At 42.5% G+C, this 21,762-nt stretch overlaps 1 protein-coding gene across 1 annotated transcript in view; it reads right to left on the reverse strand.

Annotated features, from left to right (window-relative positions):
• LGR4 (leucine rich repeat containing G protein-coupled receptor 4) overlaps positions 1–8,880 on the reverse strand; it is a gene marked incomplete at its 5' end in the record, with an annotated part of 101,584 nt that extends 92,704 nt beyond the window's left edge. The window contains one exon of the mRNA XM_082660961.1: positions 8,696–8,880. Coding sequence (XP_082517087.1) covers positions 8,696–8,880 — 185 coding nt within the window. The remainder of the gene's footprint in view (positions 1–8,695) is intronic.
• Positions 8,881–21,762: the final 12,882 nt, after the last annotated feature.

A 21,762-nucleotide genomic window follows, 5' to 3' on the forward strand; every position in this document is an offset into this window, starting at 1 on the left:
GGAAGCAATGCCCAGTCAGAGACCAAGGCAAGAAAGCATGATTTCCTCCAAGCTCTCTCCTCTAGAGAAACTGTAACTCCCCACCACTAGGCTTTCTTGTTAGAAAGGGAGTAGCACCACCTGTAAGAAGGAATCTTGATAAAAACACATGCATTACTCTTTCTCCACCAGGATCTTTATGGTTTTCTGAATGAAAAGTCTACCAGATGAAGAGTCTTTTTTCCATTAGCACAAGGGCTCACTGTGAAGTCTCCAACAGGCTATAAACCTGATATACATTCAAAGAACCAGAGAAATAGAGTTTAGAATTTTAAATCTAAGTGACTTAAAGGGATAACACACATAGACAATTGCTTAGTCGCTCCCCAAAGAAATGAAAACATAATGTAATGGGTCCTTGCCACCACTCAAACAGGTCATGCTAAAGTTTCCTACATGTGACCCTTAAAGATAAAGTCAAGTGACCTCTTCTTGCAGATGGAAAAGACAATGTCCAAAGGGATTAAGTGATACCTTCAAGCGCACAGATTTAGAACCTCAGGGGTCTTGATTCCTTGGGCCACACTCTCAAAAATAAAACAACTTCTGAAGTCCTGTTCATAAAAATAGGCGCATAAAAAGAAGACTGGAGAGTAGATAGTGACATAAAAAGCTGGATTATGCGACCACGGACTCAAAATGACCTTGGAGAGAACAGAAGGCCAACAAGAAAAAATTTTCTTTCTTACAAAGTTAAGAAAACATTAAGATTTTAAGACAAACCCCACTAATCAAATGAGATGAACTAGCAGTAGCACAGAATGGATGAAAACTGGGATTATGATAAACTGCTAAGTATCAGTTAGTAAATCCATGTGTAATCTTTTAAAACACGATACTAAAATGTTAAATGCATTGAATACTCCTTTCTTAACTCTGATCAAATTGTATGAGAATTCTGTACATGCTTGATGTGAGATAAGGAGAGCCTGAAGAGGACCCAAGGGGCAATGATCAGATTCGGAAAATGCAAAAGCTGGATTTAGCGCCTAAAACAGAGAAGCGTGTGAACAGTCTTCAAGAACATTAAGGAACCTAAAGGTTAACCAACAGTATTTGCCTTCTCTCCCCTCACCTCCATAGGAGTTGCTAGACTTCGAGATAGAGCTCCTAAGGTGTCAGTAAGGTATTCAAGACAGAGAATAGTGCCGATTCTCTGGAGATTCTCAGGCAAAAAAAGAAGCACCCTGAGATGGCTTCCACACACGGGAAGGGTGGCAACGTAGATCGCAGTGGTGGCAACCACAGGTCTCCTCTCTCCTGAGAAAATCTAGTCTGCCAAGCCCTTCTTGTATTATCCATACTAGTCGTATATTTTCTCTAAGGGCCTCTTAGCATGAAGTTTACCCTGTAGGGAAATGGGAAAAAGCAGAAGTTAAACAGCATCATAGCCCAGTCCCCAGAGTTTTAGAGAGAAGACTGCCAACTCGGAAGCATACCTCCTACCCTGCACTTCCCAACAAGAAACGTGAATAAGAGTGAGATTTCTAACGGCCATCTATCTACCTCCCTAGGAAAACAGCTCTAATCAAGCTCTTCAGGGGAGCCTGGAGGTCACCACTTGCATTCAGTTATGCTGCGGCTTGTACTGAGAGCTCCACATGGGCAGTCAGAGCCCGGGCAGAGTGGGCAAGTGGGATCCCAAGCAATCCTAGGTGCATTCCTCAGCCATGCTTCCCACAGAGCCAAGGGAAAGGCGCCATCTCCCTGCCAAAGTTAGGTCACTCTACTCGGGAGGGGAAATTCCCCCAGAGAAAACTTTCAAAATGTACAGGGAACAGGGAAAATCTAACTCATGATTTTTCTGGATACCACGCTCTGAAATCTGATTCGAAGAGCAAAAATATTCTGTTGCCAGTGTGCACTGAGATTTTCATTCTTTTAATGGTCAATTTTATATTTAAAACTTTGTTTAAAAAAAGGGGGGGCTGCATTCTCCTAGTGTAAAAATAGAGGGGGGAAAAAAACTAGCTCAAGGGGCTTACATAACTTTTTACTTATCTTGACTCGGAATACTTAAATACAAATGAAATATGAAGGATAAAGGGCCATTAGATACCCCGTAATATATTAAATATGCTTTCCCCACACATGTTTTCTCACTAGCACAGACAACAGACCAGCCCGGGATCTAAACGTATACCCAGTCTTGGCCCAGCTGCCTCCCAAAATATCTATGGTTTACATTTCCTTACAAGGATATTCTTATATTCTTAATGGGCCAACGTGTTGCCACAGAGGCTTGGTTCAGTGCTTTTCCCATAAAATCTTTCATTACAGAAAAGCTAAGAGAACTACCAAAATATGTATTTTTTAAATGTTCATTTCTGAAGCCTACACTCTTAGATGGGCATTCCTGAACCCCAATCACTTGCATCTAAAATAAGAGATGCAAAATGCAGAATGACAATTCTTGCTGTAGATTTACTGCAGGGGCAGAGGGGGACCTGGCTGGCATGCTTTTTTGACTATTAAAATATGTAACAGTATCAAAACGTGCTTTAGAGACTAAAAACAACCACCCATTCAGAGTTTTAACTGCCTGTACATGACACAGAATATTTCTATATTTCTACAAATATATATATATTTGTATATTTCTATACAAAGTTTAATAACAAATATTTGTCTATGGGTGGGTGAATCCAGAGTATACTACTACATAATTACATCTTGCCATTTAAAGGGGGTATTTGAGTAGTAACTTGCTCAAGTCTTTAGAAAGTTGAGATGTTACTAAATGTATATGAACTATAAAATCATTTCTAAACTCAATTTTGTACTCACCCAATTTCAGACAATAGAGCCGATACCCGGCCTACAGTTTGTTCACCAAGTGTTGAGACACAAAAGAAATGTCTAGAAAGGCAGACAAATTAGTCATTGTGTAAGAGTATTGATTTGCTAAATGCCCTAGGTTTTTTTCTTCACTGACAGAATTTAAAACTAAAGCATTTTATTATCCTCAACGAATCTTTCGAAAAACTACACTTCACTGAACAAAATTGGGGACAAAGTTATCCATGTCCTTGTATATACAGGAAAACAAGCTTTGGGCATTGCCCAAAACTTGAAGGCTTCAGGAGGCAATTAAAGAACAATCTAGATAATACATTTCTAAAGACAAAATCATGAACTCTCATTTAAAAATAATTAAAAGCAAAGCTGTCTGATCAAGTTACATTAGTTACGTTTCTCAGAGTTTAAGGCACATTGGGCAGGGTTTAACCTGTAACCCAGGTATACTGATAAATATTGTGCTTTTATGGAAACTTCTATCTTTTTTTATAGAGAAAAAGTGGGAAACGGTCTTAGAAAAATTTCAATGAGTCACTAAAGGATTCTTACAACTTCACTTGCTTGATAGTCTACACAGATTCAGAGAGATTCAAAGCAATGAGAGCCATTAGTCACCAATATGCATTATTTCCTGACAAGAAAAATGGAAATAAAAGGATAAGCACAACCAAGGAGACCAAAAACCAAAATCCAAACTTGCAGGCTGTCAGTGCTTTCCGCCATTAGAAAGATGACTAAAATAAGAATTTGAGAGATAACCTGACAGAGGCCAAGAAAACGCCCAAACTTGCCTGGATCCACCTACTAGTACAGAACTTTGATCTTCCCTAAGAGATTAAGTTGTCAAATGTTACCTTACGATTCACGTAAGAGCCAAGTGCCTGGACATTAAATGCTTGTGATACCATAACTGTCATTAGCATTTAGCTGGACTGAAAATCATAAAATATTAGTGGTTACCACAAGCCTTCAGGAGCCTCGAATGAGAATCACTGGTTTAAATCCTGGGTAGAGCTCAGACCACACCCAGCACATTGTTGCCTTCTGAGACAGGTTCCCCATGCATACATTCCAGTGGAGGTGGACAATTGGGGAAGTTTCCTGGGTCAGGGAGGGATTTCAGGATTGAGACACCTACACTATACTTAACACAACACAGAGGATGGGACAAACGTATGGGGAAAAAAATCGAATTAAATAGAAAGAAAACTTTTGGCAGTAAGACTTGTTTACTTCCTTGTTCTCAGGTGAAGAAGCCAAGGGCCTGAAGGGTTAAGTGTGTCACCACCTCAAGGTCACTCGTGTGATTTATTGACAGATCTGGAAACCAGCTCTCCATATTCCCAGCAGAATGCTCTTTCTTCTCTTGTTTAAAGAGAACCCAGCAGTTCACTAGTTTGTAAAATAAACGACCTGTACCTAAAGATGTTCATATATTGGCCTTGTTTAGAACAAAGTTCCCTGGTATATAACACAAATACTTCTCTAGAAAGACACACTGCAGAAAATAAGCTAACAGTGAAATTTACAGACAGTAACTTAGACATCAAAATATCAAAACTCGACCATCAGAAAAGGTATAAACATTTAGCCACTGATTACTGACCTGCCAGGGAATACAACTGACACTGGAGGAAATAAGAAAATACTTTCAAATAATACTATTAAAAGAAAGGTGCTTGGAGTCGTGAAAAAAAGTATACCTTCGGGAAGAATGTGAGATGATGCTTCCCAAAGAAGAAAAAGCAACAGATTATTTTTTAAAATCCTTCAAAGCCCCTCAGGTAACCATCATTTCTATATAGAAAGCTTGCTAACCTGCCCGTGTACAAGATACACACACCGTGAAGGCTGCAGAGATTATGACTAATTATATGGAAGTGAGGACGTTGAGTAACTTTTTGTACAGTATCCAAATTACTGAAACAGAGTGATTTTAGTTTCCAAGTGTGAAGCCATACCAACAGGAAACAAGCGGGGCTATTCTACCCCAGCAAAGCGCCTTAGCTAGTCATGCATTCTGTAACAAGTCTCCATGGCAAATTTCCTAACACACACTTCTAAACACAAAGAACTCCTCCTCCAAGTGAGTGGCAATAAATAGGCTTGTGCAACTTCAACTAGATGGATATTCAGATACTTCTGGGATCTTTTCACGAGAGTAGTCGATCGCTATCGTCACCTTGCCATCCTAAAACTGTGTAAGAATTATAAATCATAGAATGTCTGGAAGCTACAAGCAGCCTTACATAGAATCTAGCGAATCCAATGACTTCATTTTCCAAATGAAGAAACTGTCACCAAAAAAAAAAAAAAGGTAGAATGACTCGCCCAAGGCCACACAATTACTCAGGGGCATGGTGAGGGCTCAGACCTACCACCCTCTCCACAAAGCCACAGAAACAGCCTTTATAATCCTAAAACTATGCACCAGACATAACCTAGCATGCGGAAATTTGTAACCCCCGTCTACAAGTCTCAAATTTTGTGACAGTAACACACAACCCAGAGGACACACGTTCACTATCCCCTCCCCACCACCACCATGACTTCACCCCTTTCTCTCTCAATCAAGAATCTTGGAATGCAGGTGATTAAGAGGGACCTTATTAGCTCTAGCGGGGAATAAACTTGAACCCTTCTGATTAAACATACACTTCAGAATTTTAATACTAGTCGGAGTACTTCCTTTAAAACACCTCAGGGTGAAATGTGACAAGCCAGTGCACTGTGACACAGGATCAGGAACTGCCGCTGCAAAATATAAATAAGCACTACAGGTGCAGCAAACTCTGTGAACACGGGAATCCCATCAACAACACTGAGGATTACATCTGACTCTGCCCCCAGACTCAGATAAAGCAGCTTTCAGCAGGAAATAGACACTGTTAGGCTGAACAAGTTTAAACGAGCCTAAAGGAGAAAAAGCAGGTATCCTCTCTCTGGGTTCTCAGATCTGGACAAAAAGCTAAATGCTGAGAATGCGGAGTTTGGCAATCCCGCGTGGGAATGAGGGCTGAATTCCAAGCCCCAATCCTGCCCCTCAGTGTGGCCTTAAGTCCTTATTTATTCACTGAAGCATTAAGCGCTTCCTTTGTACCGGACTCTGGACTCCAAGTTGAGTAAAATAAAATCCCTGCTCTGTCAACGAGGAGTCCCAATGTGGGATGTGTACACACCTGAGTGAGGTGAAGGTAAGACACCACTGAGGAATGACAAGAAAATAACTTCGATTAATAATTAGTCTCATCTTTTTGACTTCTATTTTTGTGATTATCATTTTATGTATAACTAAACAGGCCTTGGTGCCCATGCTCCAGAAATTAGACATCAGTGGATCAAAGTTTGGGAAACATGGATCTAGTTCCTTGGTGTGTACCTGTGTTCCACCAAAGCTGTGATGGGACAGCAAATCAGAAGTACTAGCAAAGAGACCTTGGGTGATTCCAAGGTGTCTTATAAGATCAACTGGAGTGGGCAGATCACAACACCCACCCCTCTTCAACATGGCTTTTGAGATCACTGGTTTCCCAAAATGCAAATACACTGCCCTTGAAAGGCCCTTTACAAGGGCTCGTCATTATAACACATACTTTTATTTATTTATTTATTTGCGGTACGTGGGCCTGTCACTGCTGTAGCCTCTCCCGTTGCGGAGCACAGGCTCCGGACGTGCAGGCTCAGCGGCCATGGCTCACGGGCCCAGCCGCTCCGCGGCATGTGGGATCTTCCCGGACCAGGGCACAAACCCGTGTCCCCTGCATCGGCAGGCGGACTCTCAGTCACTGCGCCACCAGGGAAGCCCTATTAACATATACTTTTAAGGGTGAAATGAAGAGTGTTCAAGTGAAATAAGGAGTTATCAGGAGGTACAACTACTCTACCGGTCACGAAGGGAAAAAGAAAATATAACACATTTGCCCACCACCACAGCTCAGAAAGTGCTATGATGATGCTAGTTTAGGCAATCTGATCTGGACTGGTGCCAATTATTTATCTGTTTCCCAAGCCACGAACAGTCACTTATGTAAGGTTCAAGGTTGAGAATATAGCATTTCACTACCTTTGGTGAATTCTAAAGAAAGATGCCTGATGCTCTATAGCAAGGAGCGTGCTCTCATAAAAATAAAAATTTCTTTGTGGTTTTTAGGTACTAATGTAAAACAGCCCTCTTCCTTATAGGGCAAGTCTACACATTAAAACTCAAGGAATCTGCTAAACAAGGTCTTTTCAACTGGTCAAAATAGTAAAAGTATGCTTTTCTCTCTTGGACCTGAAAGAGGTTTCAGGGAAAGCCACCTCTCCTGAATGAATTCCCTAAAAGTATGAAGAGGTCTTGGGGAAAAAAAACAGCCCCTTCCCCTCTACCCAGTCTTCCTTCCCTTACTTCTCCCCACTCCCACACAAACTTTCCCACGTAGGGTACCATTGTGGGCAAATTGCTTGTCACTGCAAAGTTAACTTTTTTTTACTGAAAAGTTAAATTTCACCATATTGAAGGAAAATGACTTCAAATGTGTAACTAAAACCTGAGACAAGGGGAAAAAAAAAAGAGAAGGGGGCTGGCGGCCAAAGAATGAGACAGGTTCCAAGTGGCCACAAGACTCAAAAAAACCCCACTGGCAGAGGGCAAGTAGAACACCTCCCACCAGCCACCTGGAAACAGCACCGCTCTGGCCTGCCCAGAAAGGATCTCTTCACGGGGTCTGTTATTCCTTTCACACTGTCTATTTCTAAGAGGTCCCTCTCAGCAGCTGTAAGGTAAAAGGAAATTCCCTTTACCCAAGGCCTCTCAGAATCCCTTCCTCTCTCAAACAGTTCTTTCACTGCCCTTGATTTAATCTGGCCGCACAGCACAGCAAGGCAGGACAGGAGCATACACCAAACCCTGCACGCAGTTACCCTATTCTTTCTCTACTGGTGCCATCTGCCAACACCACAGCCAACACCTATTTCAGAGTCTTCGTTTCTAAAGCGAATGTCTAAAGCTCTCCGTCCCCGTTTGTGGAGGGGGGTTTTGGAAGTCAGAACCATCTGAGTGACTTTCCCAACCTCAGGCAGCTCAAAAGAAAAGTTCTACTGGTTAAGGAACAGCAGAAAACTGCTCCCTTTTGGGACAGGCAGAGCTTATGCTCTGGAACTTTCATTTTCCTCCAATATCCTGTACTTCAGGTCAGCATTCCTTCTTTAAAAGGCCTTGCTGGGTAAAAGTATTTCACCCAGAGAAACCTGCAATTTCCCCCCCTCCCTTCTCCGTTGTTTTCGCCCGGTTTCCCTGCGAGCTCCAGAACCCCAGGCGTTTGCTGGTGAGTCCGGAGTGGAACTGGACTGAGGTGCCAGGTCGCTCCCACCCCTGCCCCCCGCCCCGGACAGGGCCAAATGGGAAGGCCATTCGCCCCGACTGCGGTACAGGTGTTTTCTTCTCCCCACATGCTGGAACCCAGAAGGCTCCAGGTGCTTCCCCACGAAAATTGCCTCGGTCTCAGACTCAGGCCAAGTTCTAGCCGCCCTCACCCCTGCCGCCTGCAAAACTCTTGCCAGCTGAGCAGGGGCCCGCGGGAGGAGAGAAAGTCGCGTGAAAAGGCTGCCAGGGGCAAGTGTTTCCAGATTCCTCCTTCCTCCTCGGCCCCACACGCACTTGGGAGTTGGGGGAGGGTGATCGTGCCCGAAAAGTCTGGGAAAAAGAGCTACACGGGTCTCGGACCCGGACTGGCAAAGCTTGTGAAGCTCGCGGCGCTGGAGCGGGTGCCAAGGAGGTGACGGCGCCCCCCTCCTCGGGACACTGGGGATGGAGTGGGATCTGCCACTGGCTCCGCCCCCCGGAACCCCCTCCGGCGCCCCCTCCGCCCGCACTCACAGCGCTTGGGTGAAGGCGCTGAGCCCCTCGGGCACGGCCGTCAGCCCCTTCCCGGAGCAGTCCACCCGACGGTCGCCGTCGCAGCTGCAGGGCGCCGCGCAGAGAGGCGGCGCCGCGCCGCTGGGCTCGGCCGAGCCGCGCAGCCCCAGGGCGAGGAAGCAGAGCAGCCCCACGGGGCCCGGCATTGCTGCGGCCGCCTCCAGCGCCGGCCTCTCCCGCGGCGCCGCGCCTTCGGCGCGCCTCTGGCGCCCTCCGACGCCCCCCGCCGCCCTGGGCGGCAGGCCTGCGGGCTGGGCCGGGGGCTCTCCTCTCTCTGCAGTCGCGGGGGCTCGGCCCCTTCAACAGTCCGCGGCAGCAGCAGCGCAGGGACGCGGCGCTCCGGAGTTTCGCCCTACCCGCTGCTCCATGGAAGCGCAGAAGCAGCCCCGTTCCTCCAGCGGCTCAGGCCAGCCGGCCGGGCCGGGCGCAGCTGCAGGGGCCGCGCTCTGCCATCGCACCCGCCTCCCGGTCCCCGGCCTCCCGCCGCAGCCGCTCTTCAAGGTTGAGGAGCGCAGCCTTCAGCCATGCCGGCCCCTCGCCACAGTCCCCCGCCCGGCTCTCGCACAAACACCCGGGCTCTTTCTCGCTCTCTCGCAGCCGGAGCTCAATCTCCTCCCGTCCTTTTCCCTTCTAGGGTTGCATGCTCGGGTTCCCAAGCCCCCAGCCGCTGGGTTATGCAAATCACTTAGGTACATGCAAAACTAACCCGTCTCCTGGAGCGCCATTGGCCGGGGGAGGTCTCGAGCTCATTACTATGCAAAGAGAGGAGCCGCCATTGGCCGAGAGTGGGACCAGAGGGGCGTGGTAATCGGGCGTGAGTGACAAGGTGGTGGTGATGGTGGTGGTTCGCGGCAAAAATCCCTGCCTTGGCTCGATTTGCGTGGCAGGTTGTGGATCGAAGGTGGAAGCATCCGAAGACTTAGAATCTGGGTTTTCCCTCCCCCACTCGTCGTCTTCTCTCTGCAGAAATTGGATCTCCTAAATTGGATGACCTGAAAAGTAGAACTTGCCTCCAGCATTCAGTTAAGTTTCAAATGACTCTCCACTGTTCCAAATGGCGAGGACTTTGGGAGCTGTGCAAATGGAAGAAAGATTTTGAAGAGGAGAGAAAAGGTTTCTCTTAATCTGACATAAATATTTGAGTTTTAGCTATATACTAAATTAAAACTCTGTACCCCCCATCCCCCAAGCGCCTCTCACTTCAACTGACATCTTTATATCTACCTTGATATGCACTTGATAGCTAAGTCTTAGCAATTAGCCATCCACCATACAGAGTTTTGGTGACCGCAACTCAGATCGCTTTCTCATCTACTTTAAAATCCTAGAACACAGGAATCTTGTTAGGGTCAAAGGAGGTGATGTTTCTGAACACTGGGCAATTTCTCCAGACAGCTTTTGCTGTCATTTGAGTTCTAGGTAACTACCCTTGAGAAGCCAGCAGCAACTTTAGTGTTAGGTAATTATCAGCATTCCTTCCTCTTCTGGACTTTTGTGGCTTAATAGACCCCACGTTATTGTTATCATTGTTTGTACCAAATACTGCTTTATGGGCACCTCCTTTCTTGCTTTCCACTGTGCCTTTGGGTTATTTTACTCTATTTTGAAGACACTGCCACGAATACTTTAAATTAAGGCAGGCTGGGTTAAAAATGTCACTGTCATCAAGTTGATTACTCATGTCATGTAAGTAAAATTAAAGAAAATGGAAATAAGTTGATGCAGACCCAAGGAGTTTAAAATGAAAATTTTCCATCATATTTACATTCAGGAGTTTATTTTAAAAATAATGCCCAGTTGGGCACATGACTAACATACAATAAATTTATCCACACGCTTGAGAGTCAAATAAATACAGATATGCCTTGACTTTAAGTTTTAGGAATGACCTATTTGCTCTAATTGTAGGTTCGAAAGAGAAATTAAAGGTAGGTGGACAACCCTACCTTTTATAGATAAGAAATCTGAAGCTTGCAGATGCTGTGCTCTGCCCAAGATCATCACAGAACAGCTCCTGGGCTCCTGGTTCCTTGTATGTTGCCCTTGGAGGCTTCCCTAAATTGGTTTCCATTGTCTAAATCGTTTCCATTATTTTCTAGCAACTCTCATGAGCAAGTGAAGAGAAAATTGTTAATTTCATTTCTTTGATTCCTTTAATGTCTCTCTTTCGTAACAACACTGGAAGATGACAGAATTTCTCTTGCCAAGGTATCACTATCTTCTGCTGTTTTTTTTATAACAATTATATATTATACTGATTGACTTTAATTTGTCCAAATAATTCATTTCCTTTCTTTTAAAGTAGTGGTTTTTAAACTTTAGTTAGCATAAGAATCACATGCAAAGCTTGATTAAAACTGCAAAGTGTCTTAAAAGCCTTAGAGCCTCGAAATCAGCATTTTGATACATGTCAAGTGAAAGTGAGACAGGTGGTCCTTGAACCACACTTCGAGAACTTTATTCTTTGCTTCCAAGGAATAAGATCTTAGGGCTGGCAACTTAGATGAAAGGAGAGATTTGGATTGTGGAAAAAGGAGAGATGTAGATTTTATTGCAGAATAAATTCCTATTATCTAGGAGATGAAGAAGGTAAGAAAGGAGGATTCAAATTGGCAGCTTGTCCAAGATGACAAAATATCAGGAACAAAGGACTTGGGCAGAGAAAAAAAGAGGTAAGATATGCTAAAGTTTTAGTATTTCTGGTAGTTGCTACATTATATATGTTTTGCTTTAAAGAAAAACTAGCCAATTAGTCTTCACTTCTTGGATAAGATGCCCCAAGAGAGGGAAAAAAACGCTGATTTTTAAGATACTATCCCAGACAACTAGAGAAAAATGATCAGCTCTTACATAACCCTTAAGGACCTAGAAAGATATCTGGATGAACCAAAATTTGATGGCAAACAAGTAATAAACTTAGTAGAGACTCTGCCTCCAGACTGGTTCCTCCTTCTAGTTTTTCATGGCCATGGATGAGTAAATGGATAGCATCCACAGGCTGGATAAGAGGAAGCGGAGCCTAGCTACAGTGCCTCTGCATTGCAGGGTACTTTTGGGCAACAAAGGAGGCACACCCTTCGAGTGATGTTCACCTTGGGGCTTTTGTGCAAAGGGCACAGGGCATGTTGACTCAGGGACAAGCTGGATTTTGTCCAACTCACACCCTCACCCAGACATTCTTATAAATATAGAGCCTACACAAGTGTATGAAGAAGCCATACCTGCAAGCTGCTCCATTAAGGAAACAAAACCTGGGAGATCGTGACGTTTCTTCAGTAGTGCTGTAATAACTGGATTATAAGTCCTCGAATGTACAGAATTTCACCTTTTATAAAGTAACTCCAATTTACAATAGAACAAAAATCTGAGTTCACGGCAATCAGCTTAAGAAATAGAATGTTACAAATGTAGTTGAAGTTCCCTTTGTACCTCTCCCCAATCATATTCCTTTCCTTCTTTCTCTCTCTGGGAAGTAAGACCTTTCCTAAACTCCATAATTAATGCCCGTGCATATTTTCATGCTTTTTGTATGGGTGCATCCCTAAACAATATATATTATTGTTTTGCATATATAAAGAATATCAATCTGTATTCTTTTGCAACTTGGTTTCTTCATTCAGCCTGTGAGCTTTATCCATGTTCATGAAATATGTGCTATTGTTAATTCATTTTCCTTACTACATAGTATTCTGTTTAAAGAATATACTCAGTATTTATCCATTCTATGAATATGAAACTTATTTGTATTTTTTCTAATAACGCTATCATGAATATTCTTGTACATGTCTCCCTTATATATGCCAAGAGATTCTCTAAAAGGTATTTCCTTTATACACGTGTGTGTGTGTGTCTCGGAGTGGAATGGCCAGGTCATAGACTATGTGCACTCACTGCTATTGGATGTCAAATTGCTTTCAAAAGCGACTGTACTTATTTGTGCTTCCTTCAGCAGAAAGTAAGAAACCCCATTACCCTACATCCTACCAATACCAATATTGTGAGACTTAAATATTTGTGAATCTGATGCACCTGGAATGAAATCAAAGTGTAGTTGAAATTTGAATTTCCCTGATTACAACTGCATATTCTCATGTATTTACTGGGCATTTAGTGTGCTCTGCTATGCATTGCCTATTCATTTCCTCTGCCTGTTTGTTTTCTGTTGGGTTGTTTATATTTGTTTTTCTTGTTTAGGGCCAGATAGTAAAATTTGGAGTTTTGTGGACCACATAGTCTCTGTCATAACTATTCAACTCTGCCATTGTAGCAAGAAATAAATGATACATAAACAAATAGATGTGGCTGTGTTCCAATAAAACTTTTTTGGCAAAAACACATGTTGGACTAGTTCTGGCCCGTGGGCCATATAGTTTCCCACCCGTTTTATAGGTGCTAATCCTTTATTGAAATCTAATTATTCTTTGAAAACCATTTGTAGGATTATGTAAAATTCAGAAAGACATGCCTCAAAGGTAACCATCTTTCCTTGCATGTTGACATCAAGCACTTTTAAACTTCTGGTCTCCATGGTGAGCTCATGCTGAAGATTATACTGCAGAATAAGCCCCAAAGAATCTGTTGCAAGCTTAAACACGCCTCTCTTTCTAGAATGAATGGTGTCGAAGTTATCCTGGGCACTTAGGGTTTATCATACCTCCCATCCAAAAGACACCCCAAATATTTGACCTGATGCAATCACATGACCGGTGAATAATAGCTATTGAGTTTATGAAAGCATCCATGCCAAACCTGCCACCTCAAGTTAGAAGCCATACACATATATTAAAAATACGTATGTATCTATATATATACATACATATATATGGGTATTTGTATGTACATATACATACATAAACATTTCAAAACATAATAGGTTCAGGAAATAAAGAAAGAATATCAAGTCTAATCCCTATCCATCAGACATCTGATATGTATCTACTCTAGCAACTGAGTCCTCAAGATAAATGCTCTTGTTTCTGTGCTCTGATGCCTCCACATTTGCATCTGGGGCTTTGGGCTGGAGGAGCTCCCACAATGGGCCCAGAAGCTTGCAGTCTTAGTGTTTCACTCACTTGTCCTTTTCTTCTGACTCTCAGTGTCTGTACAGTGGTCCTATTTTGCACAGGAGATAGCATCTATTTTTTAGGGATAATTTAACATAACAATGATTATTTTGAAGCACACAAAAAAATAACAATATGGAGTTGTTGAAAAATTAAAAATATCTTTTAAGCTACACAAGTGGTCAAGTTTGGGCTTCTGGGCCCTCTTTCCTCTGCCATCTGTGTAGAACTGATGGACCTTTGGGATGTGAGGACTGACAGTGAGGCTTCAGGTGTGACTGGCTGAAGGCCATTCTTAAAGCCAGACCTTTTCAAAACATGATCCAAAATTTCTTAGTTTCCTGACCTGGTCAAATATCCTGTGGTCAGATGTCCTTTTCAGTACTTCTGAAGACCCATATTGACCCCAAACTTCAAAACATTAGGACAAATACCAGAAATATTTTCCTATACATAATATTCCTAATACATATTCCTAATCCTTTCTAAATCTGATTTTATTTTCCCAATCTTTCCATTTCAAATCTAACCCAAGAAGAGAATGAGACTCAAAGGAACAATTTCTGAATTACAGAACCGCACATGGATCCCAAGGTCTGAGTGCATAAACTACTGGTGAGAAACAGAATGAGGCAAAAAATTAAATGAGCGTTAAAGCAACCAGGTGTTGTAATAGAAAAGTAAAGGGAGAAAAATCAGAATAGAAAACTGGGAAGATTATCACCTAGTCATGCTGAGAATTTGTTAGGGCCAAAGTATTAACACAGAGTTCAGTCATAGAATTTGGTTCCTTTTCACTCCCTCAGAATTCCAAATAGAACTTTAAACATTTTGCAAAGACCTTAGCATGAGACAATTATTCCAAAGAACTACATGCAAAGTCTGGGCATCCCATAAAAGACATGTACAGAAAACCAACACTTGGGGTGGGAGTCTGCAGTGGGGTTGAGGGTAGTTCTGCTGCTGAAGTGTCCTGGAAAGCTCTCTTTGTCTACAAGAATATATGTGGAAAGAAATCTAGAAAAGCAGGCAATAAGAGATTTTAGACTCAAGGAGAAACTGTGGGAGGATGTGGAGAGAATACTTTACATTCTGTAGGTTGTCTTTCTTTTCCTGACCTGGACACCTAATGCTGTCTCAAAAAAGACCTCTTGGGTAAACACCTCTTAGGTGATTCTCTTTCTTTTTGTCTAATGACAGCTGCTATGACTCTTCGAAATAAGAGGAGTGGCAATCAGAATGAAAAATTTAAAAATCCCAAGGTTTTTGAAAATGTCTTTAAAATCATTTCAAACATAAAAAATTCTGAGGCAATGCTCTAAAAATTCAGGCAATCTACCAACCATCTGTAATTTTCAAGATTACCTTGGAGAAGGGCAAAGCAAGGAAAGGTCTGGAGACTGGATCAGTGGCACTGGATGTTAAGGTGATGCCAAAAATGCTTTCTTGGGGTCTGGTTGACAAAATCTGGTACTATTTATTAAACTCTTTTTTTTTTTTTTTTTTTGCCTCAGGTTAGTGTTAAAATATATGAATTCAGTTCATAGAACATTATGAGGAAAGTTTAAAAAAAATTCAATATGAAAGAGAAAATGGAGGACCTTGAGATATTAGGAAAACACATTATAGTAACTTTGCCAGTTTCTCCTTTTATTCCAAAATAACACAAACTTGTCAAGCTTTTCAACATTTTTTGGGGGGGATTTTTTTTTGAAGGAATAGTTACCATGCACCTAGGCCTCACAACTTACTCTGTTGGGGACTGAACAGTTTAGGTTTATGCAGGTCAGTCCACAGGTAAATCACTTGGAAAAGATTTTTTTTTTAAATATTTATTTATTTATTTGGCTGTGCCAGGTCTTAGCTGTGGCATACTGGATCTTCCTTTAGTTGTGGCACACAGGCTCTTAGTTGTGGCATGTGGGATCTAGTTCCCTGACCAGGGAGCAAACCCGGGCTCCCTGCATTGGAAGCAAGGAGTCTCAACTGCTGGACCACGAGGGAAGTCATTGGAGAAGATTTTAAACATAGAAATTCCACCTCCATTGATTCTGATACAGTAGGTCTGAGATGGGGCCTGGGATTCTCCATATTTAAAAAGTTCCTGATTCTGATGTAATCAGCAGGATTGTTGGTCAGTTAATCTCCCTACAGTCAGAGATCTGAGAGGTGCATTTTGTTGTCAGCCTCTGACTATAAGGTATGATTTGGAGTCTCTCCTGTCAGGCAGCTTACAATTCAATTTAACTTACAGAATTAAGAAATTTAGGCTTAAAAAGGACCTTAAGGCTTGTTCAATCACCTGCCTAAGCCTTAAGAATGTTCAACAGCATCTCTGCTTCTTTTGGATACAGCTACCGTCAGCTCATTCACACTCCCATTGGTAGTGGCAGTTCTGGCTGTTAGAAAGTTCTGTCTTATGCTGTGCCAAACTTTCTTCTTGATACTTTTGAAATCCTCAGAAACAGAAGGAACTTTGGAGATCATAGGTTAAATCTCATTTACCAGAGAGAAATCAGACCCACAGAGGATAACTAAATTATCAAAGGCAACATACTGAGTCACTGGCAGAACTGGAGCTAATGTCTAGGTCAGTTGCTCTTTCCACTCTATACTTGGTTTAATATGTATTTTTAATTTTCATGGAAAAGAGAACATTTAAAAAAAAAAAACAAATTTAGTGTCATAGAAAGCCAGTTAATCCCAGTACCTCAGTTTTTGATTTATTTAAAGGAACTTACCGTGTCCCCTCTGAAACGACTTTTCTCTTGATCAAACATCCAGTTTGAATTTGGGTGAAGATAACTGAAAGATGTAAAGACAAAAATAATTTCCAGTCAACTTAAGTTGTTCATACTTAGTAGAAGGGCCAAAACAATACTAAATCAGTCATCCTCCCCTCCCTCCCCAAAACCTATATACTGAATGGTAGATATTCTTGTAATTTGGTAATTTATATAGGTTTGTTTTGTTTTCTTTTAGAATGTGTTTGGAAAGTTTTCTTTCCACTTTTACAAAGGTTAGAACTTCATAAAATACATTGAAATATTAATCTGGGGCTTTAAAGAAAAGATTGGGTACATTTTAAAACTTAGGCCTGATCTTTAATTAGCAAGAACTACTAGAAAATTCTAAAGTAGAATCAACAGCACTTTGGTGCCACCTGGTGGTAAAATATAAAAAGGAGAAAAAGGTTATACACAGTTTAAGAAATCTGTGAAGTTCTAGTTAAAGAAGAAGGTGGGGATAAAAGGGGTGTGTGCGTGTTATTGACTCCTTCCTTAATCAGTTTTAAAAGAAAAATATTCATATTATAAAATGACACATTTAGATTAAAAAATTCCAATTCTGTCAATATTTGCAAATTTTAAGAATTGTTTAAGTGGTGGTTTAAAAATTTGTGTTGTTTCCAGCCACTCTGTTTACAAAATTATTTACGTTTACATTTTTATTGGGCTACAAGGACACCACAATTTCTAGGTTTTAACTTCCATCTCAGTTGCTACTCCTAACTGCTTCCCCCCTTAGAAGCACTCACACCATGGGAGATTGGTAAATCTGGGAAGAAGGAAGAGGCATTTTTGCCTCACCTCTGCCCTTTTAGGGGTGGGGTCTAGGGAGTGAGCAAGCTCTGCCCCCGAGGAATGGAGATGATGAGAACTCAGTCATGGTCCAGATGAAGAGGGTCAATATGGCTAATTTGAGGAAGGACGTTTTCTTCTTAAGCCTAAGGTATGTATGCCTGACCCGTCTTTAACAGAAAGTGAGCTCCAGGGGGCAAGGGCTTCGTTTCTGTTCTCTCCTGCACCCCTACCCTCTAAAACGTGACTGGCACAGAGTAGATAATCAATAAATACTCGGAGTATGAATGAATAAATAATAAAGGTGGTATTTTAGTCCCCATCTGCCAACTCTTTTTATTTCCTGCCATATTCAGAAACATAGTGGGGAAGAGAAACTATTTATTGGGCCCTGTCCATACCCCAACTCCCCAGATAGTCACGTAGATGACTTCTTCAATTCATACCATTCAGGTTTCTGTTCAAATGTCATCTCCTCAGAGAGGCCTTTCCTGTCCTCACTCTCTAAAATAGCATCATTGTGTTCTTTCATATCGTTCTCTCAACAAGTATGGATCGTCTGCCATGTGCCAGGCACTGTTCTCAGCTCTGGGTACATGGCAGGAAACAAAACAGAGGCCTGCCTGTCCTCAAGAAGTTTATGATCTTGGAGGGGGAGTGGGCTGACAAAATAGACAAATACCTATCAGCAGAGGGCGAAGGAGATTTCAGGCTGAGGGAACAGCAAGTGTAAAGGCCTGTCATGTTGGAGAAAGGGGACGAGTGGGACTAGAGAGGGGAAATAGTGTGAGGAAGGTTGCAGAGGCTGGCCATACAGGGCTGGGGGGTCATGGTGAGGTGCTTAGATTAGTATTCCAGCTGGGGTGGGGAGCCAGTGGAAATAAATGGTAAGGACAACTAATAGAAAGGGATCATCAGCACAGAGTAAATCCTTAAAAGATAGTGCTAGGGGCTTCCCTGGTGGCGCAGTGGTTGAGAGTCCTCCTGCTGATGCAGGGGACATGGGTTTGTGCCCTGGTCCAGGAAGATCCCACATGCCGTGGAGCACCTGGGCCCGTGAGCCATGGCCGCTGAGCCTGCGTGTCCGGAGCCTGTGCTCCGCAACGGGAGAGGCCACAACAGTGAGAGGCCCGCGTACCACAAAAAAAAAAAAAAAAAAAAAAAATAGTACTGTCACTGCAAGCATTATGGGATGTGCAGTTGGTGCTGTATGGAGGCTCCAAAGAAAATCACAAAGCTAGCTGCTCAGATATGGTAGGCCCGTGTCCCTGAGCCCATCTCAGACAGCCCAGAATGTGAAGGGACTGTGGCATCACTGGTTGTGAACCTTGACAAGTGATTTAATGTCCCTGAGTTTTATTTTCTCTTTGGCTCTCAGCCTTCTTACCCTGCTGGACTTCCTAACACTCATCACCACCTAAAAGTACATTGTTTTCTTGTGCCCCTGACTCTCCTGCTTTTGTGCATGTGTGACACAGGACTCTATCTCAAAAAAGAAAACATCTAAACCAAAAACACCTAGACTTCCCTGGTGGTCCAGTGGTTAAGACTCTGCACTTCCAATGCAGGGGGTCGGGGTTCGATCCCTGGTCAGGGGACTAGATTCCACATGCCGCAACTAAAAAAAAGATGCTGCGTGCCGCAACTAAAGATCCCGCATGCCACAACTAAAGATCCCACATGCCACAACGAAGATCCCACATGCTGCAACTAAAACCCAGAGCAGCCAAATAAACAAAAACCCACCCAAATCACTGAGAAAGCTAAGAAATGAGGAAAAAAAGATATGTATGTATGTATAACTGAATCACTTTGCTGTACACCTGAAACTAACACAACATTGTATTTCAACTATACTTCAATTAAAAAAATAAAAAAAAAACTATTGGGAATTCCCTGGCGGTCCAGCGGTTGTGACTCAGCGTTTTCACTGCCATGGTCCTGGGTTCAATCCCTGGTTGGGGAACTAAGATCTTGCAAGCTGCATGGCACGGCCAGAAAAACCAAACCAAAGCAAAACAAAAAAACTATTATATATAGCATGGATAAACAACAAGATCTACTGTATAGCACAGGGAACTCCACATATCCTGCGATAAACCATAATGGAAAAGAACATGAAGAACAATGTGTAGAAATGAATCACTTTGCTGTACAGCAGAAATGAACATTGTACAATAAATCAACTATACTTCAATAAGTTTTTTAAAAAATGAATGAGAGGAGGGGACTTCCCTGGTGGTGCAGTGGTTAAGACTCCATGCTTCCACTGCAGGGGGCACAGGTTCAATCCCTGGTTGGGGAACTAAGATTCCGCATGTCACATGGCATGGCCAGAAAAAAAAAAAAAAAAAAGAGGAAAATACTAGTTAAAAGTGCAGTGTGGCACTGGTGGAAAAGTATGGGTTTTGAAAACAAATTTGAGATTTAATCTTGGCTGTGTTAATCACTAACAGTGTGATTCTGGAAAAACTATTTGGTTTCTCTGATTCTGTGAAAGTTATGTGGCCCTATCTTGGTGTACACCATCGTTATTGTTTTTATATGGTTCCAATGTAAGTTCTTGATCTACCTGTGGAATTATGAAAAGCCAGCCAATTCAAGAGGGTATATGTAACAAGTCACCATACTGTGCTAGGCGATGGGGGAACAAATGTGAACAAAACAGTTGGGATCCTTCTTGCTGTGATTAGAACTTAAAAATTCTAATGGGAAGGCACAATTAAGCACATAACATAAACAAGGAAACAAGGTGTTGCCATATTAATAGAGGAACCTACCTTTAGATGGAACAGATGGAGGCTTAACAGAGGTGGTGACTCCAGCTTACACCTGAATGAGCAGCCACCCAGGGGAAGAACCAGAGGGCAAGCCTTCCAGCGAGGGGGATTTGGAGTGGAGTAGAGCAAATGGGGCACTAGGATGAGACGAGGCTTGAGAGGAAGTAGGGAATGGATTATGCAGAACCTTTTCAATCATGGCAAGGGATCTGGATTTTATCCTAAGCACAAGGGGAAGTTTTAAGGAGGGAACAGCACAATCAGCTGTGGCTGAATTACTGCTTTGCATCAGGCACGCACAAGGAGCCAGCACAAACCTTTACAGGGTGAAATGGCCAGAGACAAACGCTCATGTTCCCATCAGAGCAGGGGCTGCTGCAGAAACGCCTCTCCTCAGTGCTGAATATTCTGCCACTGCCAACTCCTGGAAAGTCCTTGAGTTGAGAACGATACAGCTAATTTAGTAACTGGCAGCCTAAAAAGAAAAAGCTAAGTTCTGAGGGGCTGATAAGCCCAGGAAGCCACTGGAGGCACAGCTCAATTACACAGATGCATGGGTGTTATAAGCATTTCAACCACAGCAAAGAACCCCTCCCCTCATCCCCAGAGGCCAGGACTCCATCGTTTCTTAACCAAAACCATTTCTACTGAGACCCTTTTATTGCACAGAGGAGGAGCCACATTTAATTTTGCTTCAGCACCCATTTTCAATAGTGATGCCACCAGAACATGGATTCTTATGCATTTGTTTTCTAGGGCTGCCATAGTGAAGTACCACAAACTGGGTGGCTTGAAGAAATTTAACGTTCCAGTTTTGGAGGCTCAAAGTCCCAGATCAAGGTGTCCATAGGCCTGGTTCCTTCTGAGGGCTGAGGGAGAGAATCTGTTCATGCCTCTCCTTGTTTCTGGTGGTTTGCTGTTAATCTTTGACATTTCTTGGCTTGTAGAACTATCACCCCAATCTCTGCCTTCATCTTCCCATGGTGTTCTCCCTGTGCATATGTGTCCAAATTTACCTTTTTTTTTAATAAGGACGGCAGCCATACTAGAGTAGGCACACCCTAATCATCTCACTTCATCATCTCTAAAGATCCTATCTCCAAATGAAGTCACATTCTGAGGGGTTAAGACTCCAACATATCTTTTGGGGGTGGGGGAGACAACACACAATTCAACCCACAATACCTTAAAACACAAAGTCAAAAGTTAGCACCTAAACTCTGGGTTCAATGTACGTCAAGTAAGAGATACCAGAAATAAAAATTTTCCCTTGGCTATTTCATGCTTTCAGATTGCACTTCTTTGCCAAATAAAAAACAAAATTAAACGTTTGGGTTTTTGTTACTCTCTGATGAAATGCAGTAACTGCCATGTAAAGGGACCTTACCTGCAGCCAACGGCTAAAGTTTTTAATCCAATTGTTTAGAACAACTCTGGAGAGACTAACAAATTAGAATTCGTCCAAGCTTTCTCTCCTAAAGAAAACTTTTTAAAAGGACCAAATCTTGACTGTGTCCAAAATATGCTTCTGTAGCTGATGAGAATTAGGAGAGCTCTTACACATAACTTGCTGTTGGTGTGAAGTGCTTGTCCTTTTTTTTTTT

This window comes from Grampus griseus, assembly GCF_964374135.1.
Source record: "Grampus griseus genome assembly, chromosome: 8".
Taxonomy (NCBI): domain Eukaryota; kingdom Metazoa; phylum Chordata; class Mammalia; order Artiodactyla; family Delphinidae; genus Grampus; species Grampus griseus.